The sequence below is a fragment of the Sprattus sprattus genome (genome assembly GCF_963457725.1).
Source record: "Sprattus sprattus genome assembly, chromosome: 1".
In the NCBI taxonomy this organism is placed as follows: Eukaryota; Metazoa; Chordata; class Actinopteri; order Clupeiformes; family Clupeidae; genus Sprattus; species Sprattus sprattus.
Genome location: NC_137920.1, coordinates 77,314,953 through 77,319,952, shown reverse-complemented (window position 1 = coordinate 77,319,952; position 5,000 = coordinate 77,314,953). Strand labels below are relative to the sequence as shown.

At 43.8% G+C, this 5,000-nt stretch overlaps 1 protein-coding gene across 1 annotated transcript in view; it reads left to right on the top strand.

Moving 5' to 3' along the window:
• mark4a (MAP/microtubule affinity-regulating kinase 4a) overlaps positions 1–5,000 on the top strand; it is a gene marked incomplete at both ends in the record, with an annotated part of 50,839 nt that overhangs the window by 34,399 nt on the left and 11,440 nt on the right. Inside the window, 3 exon segments of the mRNA XM_080854903.1 lie at positions 292–391; positions 2,794–2,903; positions 4,061–4,244. Coding sequence (XP_080711029.1) covers positions 292–391; positions 2,794–2,903; positions 4,061–4,244 — 394 coding nt within the window.

Below are 5,000 nucleotides of genomic sequence, written 5' to 3'. Positions count from 1 at the left end.
AATGACCAGAGTCTGCCGCTGTTATTATATCTAAAGCTAGTGGCATCCTCTGTCTATTCTGACAACATGACAAACCCCCTATCCGGTAAAAAGGCATCATTAACACATGAATCTGCTCTTGTTTTACTTAAGCTGAGTATTCATAGTGTACATTTGTATAGTTATATTGTATATATTTGTATTGTTTTATTTTTTATTTTTCAATAGCACTGAAGTCTGAGAGCTGCCACCTCAATTTCGTTGCACTTGTGCAATGACAAATAAATATATTCTATTATATATTCTTCTCAGCAAATAATGAAGGACAAATGGATCAACGCGGGCTATGATGCAGAGGAGCTGAAGCCGCACACGGAGCCTGTGATCGACTACAGCGACGCCACCCGCATCGGTGAGTGCTCACACCCACACTATTTGGACGGTTCCCTAAGGACTATCTTCTACAGACGCATAGATTATAAACAAACTATATGTTGAAACTCTGTTAACTACAGTATATGTTTAATGTAAGGGGTTAGGGATTGGATTTGGGGTAAGGTGATGTTCAGTGAACCACTAGAAAGACTGAACTTAAATTTCAACAACCTCTGGCTTTACTAAGGAACCTGCTGCTGTAGCGGTTAGCTACACATAACTTTAGTAGTGTGCAGTAATGGGTGTGTGTGTGTGTGTGTGTGTGTGTGTGTGTGTGTGTGTGTGTGTGTGTGTGTGTGTGTGTGTGTGTGTGTGTGTGTGTGTGTGTGGTGTGTGTGTGTGTGAGTAAAGGGTACCGTATGGGTCCCTCTGCTGTTTAATCTCAGTTGATGTGGACAGTTCATGAACTGCAGAAAAAAGGTTCTCAGATTCTCCTAGTTCATGAACTAAAGGTTCTCTGTGCCCCCATCATGAAGATGCAGCCCCTTTGCTCAGGGGGACAGTTTACACTGCTGTGATGTGATGGCTTTCAGCAGGGCCGTTGCTAGGAATTCTGGGCCCCCTGAAAGAAGATTGTTGTGCCCCCCCCCCCCAACTTGTCATCGCCAATTTTACACAACTTTTTTTTTCTTAGACTACTGTATAAGTATTATAATTTTTTCTTATTTTTTCTGTTCCTCTATGTTCTTGGCAGTGCCTGACGCAATGCACCCCATTCATTTTTTTTTTTTCAATTAACCACTCAACAAAGAGTCACTGCCTGGGTATTATTATGTCCCTGCTTAAGACTCATGTCAATAAGCTACCCAAATTTAGCCAAATTTTTCTGTCCGAGCCCGGCCCGGTCCGGCAGAATAGTAACCGAGCCCGGACTGAGTCCGACAGCCATTCAAATATGTTTTTTTCAAATCCGAACCAAGCCCGACGGAATCAATTTCTCAACTGTTCATAGTAGCCTACTACTGCCAGATTTACGCACGTTGTTTATGAATAGCCTGGCTTTATTAAACTGGGGCATCAACAGTTAAATGCTCTTTCACACAAAAAAACGCTGTTAAACGCACAATAAGGCCAATAAGCATATTTAAATTAAATGATTCACATTGCAGGAACGTTTAGTAAAATGGTGCGGCTCCTTTAAGATGAGCACGTACAGGGAGGGAGAACGGTGACGCATAGTTTGGATGCAGCGACAAACATTTATGTGCTGTAAAAGTGTTAACCAGTATGTGAGTAACGAGTTTAATTAAAGCATAGCGTGTGTAATGTGTAGCTATTTCATTCCGTTTTGTAACTTGTCCTGCTGTCTGTAAGGTGAAGGAGGGTAAAGGAAAGGGAATTAACCCCGAAGTTAAAAACATGTAATCTACTTCGGCCGTGGAGCATTTTACTCCCGTGCAATCCCCAACTACGGTCAGACAGACAGCAGGAAAGGTTAACAAACGGAATGAAATAGCTACACATTACACAAGCTATGCTTTAATAAAACTCACGTTTTATGATACACCAACGGAAGCAAAACAGACAAGTCTTACCATTGAAGATATTGGCGCACGTTCGTTATGAAACTATCATCCAACCATCGAGAGTTGCATCAATCATATCTCAATAAAACTTCACACTTCTGACATTGGACATATCCAACAGCCTAATTAGAATCTGCATCGTCTATAAAGCAGAAATATCTTCATACAGTAGATTTCCCTTCGTTTAATATCATTTTAAACTCCCCAGATGACAGTTTCTCTTTCACGTGCGCGAGTGTTAATGTGCGTATGGACCAAACCATATTTAAAAAAAGAGGGCTATTGCTCGGAAAAAATATATATATTTTTTAATTTTGCTTGATTTTTTTCGCTTTGTTTTAACTCTGATGCATTAGTATGAGCATACGATATGTCTATACATAATAATTTAGTCATGGAAAGGGAAGTTTACATAATAGGCTACTGGGGTTTTTGTGGGCCCCCCCTGGGCTGTGGGCCCCTAGAATCGTCCTCACCTTTCACCCCTTTACGACGGCCCTGGCTTTCAGTGGTGATGAAGAATGCAGAGAAACCTGTATGAACATCTCTCTCTCTCTCTCTCTCTCTCTCTCTCTTTCTTTCTCTCTCTCTCTGTCTCTCCATCTCCATCTCTCTCTCTCTCTCTCTCTCTCTCTCTCTCTCTCTCTCTCTCTCTCTCTCTGTCTCTCCATCTCCATCTCTCTGTCTCTCCATCTCCATCTCTCTCTCTCTCTGTCTCTCTCTCTCTCTGTCTCTCCATCTCCATCTCCATCTCCATCTCTCTCTGTCTCTCTCTCTCTCTCTCTCTCTTTCTTTCTCTCTCTCTCTCTCTCTCTCTCTCTCTCTCTCTCTGTCTCTCTCTCTCCTCCTGCAGAGGTGATGGTGGGCATGGGCTTCACCACGGAGGAGATCAAGGACTCTCTGCTCAATCAGAAGTACAACGAGGTGTCTGCCACCTACCTGCTGCTGGGCATCAAGACTGAGGTAATGCTCCCCCCCCCGAGGGCAGGGGGCGCCACTTGCTCAGTGTGTGTGTCAAATCTGTCAGTTCTGACTGCCACTCCCTGGAACATCACTAATGAAGTCGCTGTCAGTTTCCACAGACACAGATGTATGCATTCAGTCCCTACAGACTCAGACACAGATGTATGCATTCAGTCCCCACAGACTCAGACACAGATGTATGCATTCAGTCCCCACAGACACAGACACAGATGTTTGCATTCAGTCCCCACAGACAAAGACACAGACACAGACACAGATGTTTGCATTCAGTCCCCACAGACACAGACACAGACACAGACACAGATGTGTGCATTCAGTTTCCACAGCCACAGACACAGACACAGACACAGATGTTTGCATTCAGTCCCCACAGACACAGACACAGCCACAGACACAGATGTGTGCATTCAGTCTCCACAGCCACAGACACAGATGTGTGCATTCAGTTTCCACAGACACAGACACAGCCACAGACACAGATGTATGCATTCAGTCCCCACAGACACAGACACAGCCACAGACACAGATGTGTGCATTCAGTCCCCACAGACACAGACACAGCCACAGACACAGATGTATGCATTCAGTCCCCACAGACACAGACACAGCCACAGACACAGATGTGTGCATTCAGTCTCCACAGCCACAGACACAGATGTGTGCATTCAGTTTCCACAGACACAGACACAGCCACAGACACAGATGTATGCATTCAGTCCCCACAGACTCAGACACAGCCACAGACACAGATGTGTGCATTCAGTCTCCACAGACACAGACACAGACACAGCCACAGACACAGATGTGTGCATTCAGTTTCCACAGACACAGATGTATACATGTGTTCCAGCTCTTGAATAGATGTAGACGTGTATAACACCTCCTACATCCCTAGCCCTGCTGACAGTCAGTGGCACTCTGTCAGATTGATTAGAGTTAGTGCTCTGTGTTCGCTCTCATTAGGTCTACTGCTTATTGTAGCTGGTGCTGTTGTTTCTCAGTTTTCAAGAGTCTTTGGGTAAAAACGTGTGCTAAATGAATGAATGTAAATATAATGGATGCAGAAGTCGATAGCAATCCATGGAATTGTATGTATTGTTTTTTGTTTATTGTTTTTGTTTACTGTTTTTGTTTAGGATGGCGCTGAGGCACGGTCTGGCAGTATGACTCTGCCCCGCGTGCGACCCAGTCCCATCACCAACGGAACCAACAAGCACCCGTCGGCCACCGGCTCCTCTTCATCCTCCTCTTCCTCCTCCCACAGCAAGACACCGCGCAGCAGCTCCACCTACCACCGGCAGAGACGGCACAGTGACTTCTGTGAGTGCAGACACACGCACACACACACACACACACACACACACACACACACACACACACACCGTACACAGGACTCAAGACAGATCCTGACTGGATTACACATTTTAAAAGTACCTATACATCAGATAGTTGGTTCTATATTATTACATATCAGTATTACTCATACTGTATGTGGTTGAATTTACAGTCAAAGTTTTTTTTCATGCACAGTGACTTGTGTGAGTGCACAGGACTCAGACAGATCCTGACTGGGTTACACATTTTAAAAGTACCTAGAAATACTCATATGTACTAATATAGACAGTGTTACGTCTGAACGCGTTCATTGAACGAATGTGGACTGAACGTACTGTATTACTGCCTGATGAACGGCACGTTCACTCTTTTTAATTTCGTTCAATAAGGTGCCAGATTTCTAGAGACTTCCAGGCGAAAAACACACCGTTAACAGACCTGTATCCAGGGTTGACGAACCAGTCAATCACTGCGTGTGCTTTCTTCTGCTGTCTATGCCCGGCAAGTGTGAGAGCTCCGAAGTTGCGTAGAGGCCGAGAGCGGTATTGCAGTTTTAGAAAAATTATAGCTCACAACATATTGAAAAAAATAACTGAACTAGTTCATATTTTGGAGCTGTAGACTTAGTTAAAAAAAATTAATTATGAACTATGAACTGAACTAGTTCATTTTGAAATCTGTGAACTATGAACTGAACTAGTTCATTTTGAAATTTGTGAACTATGAACTGAACTAGTTCAT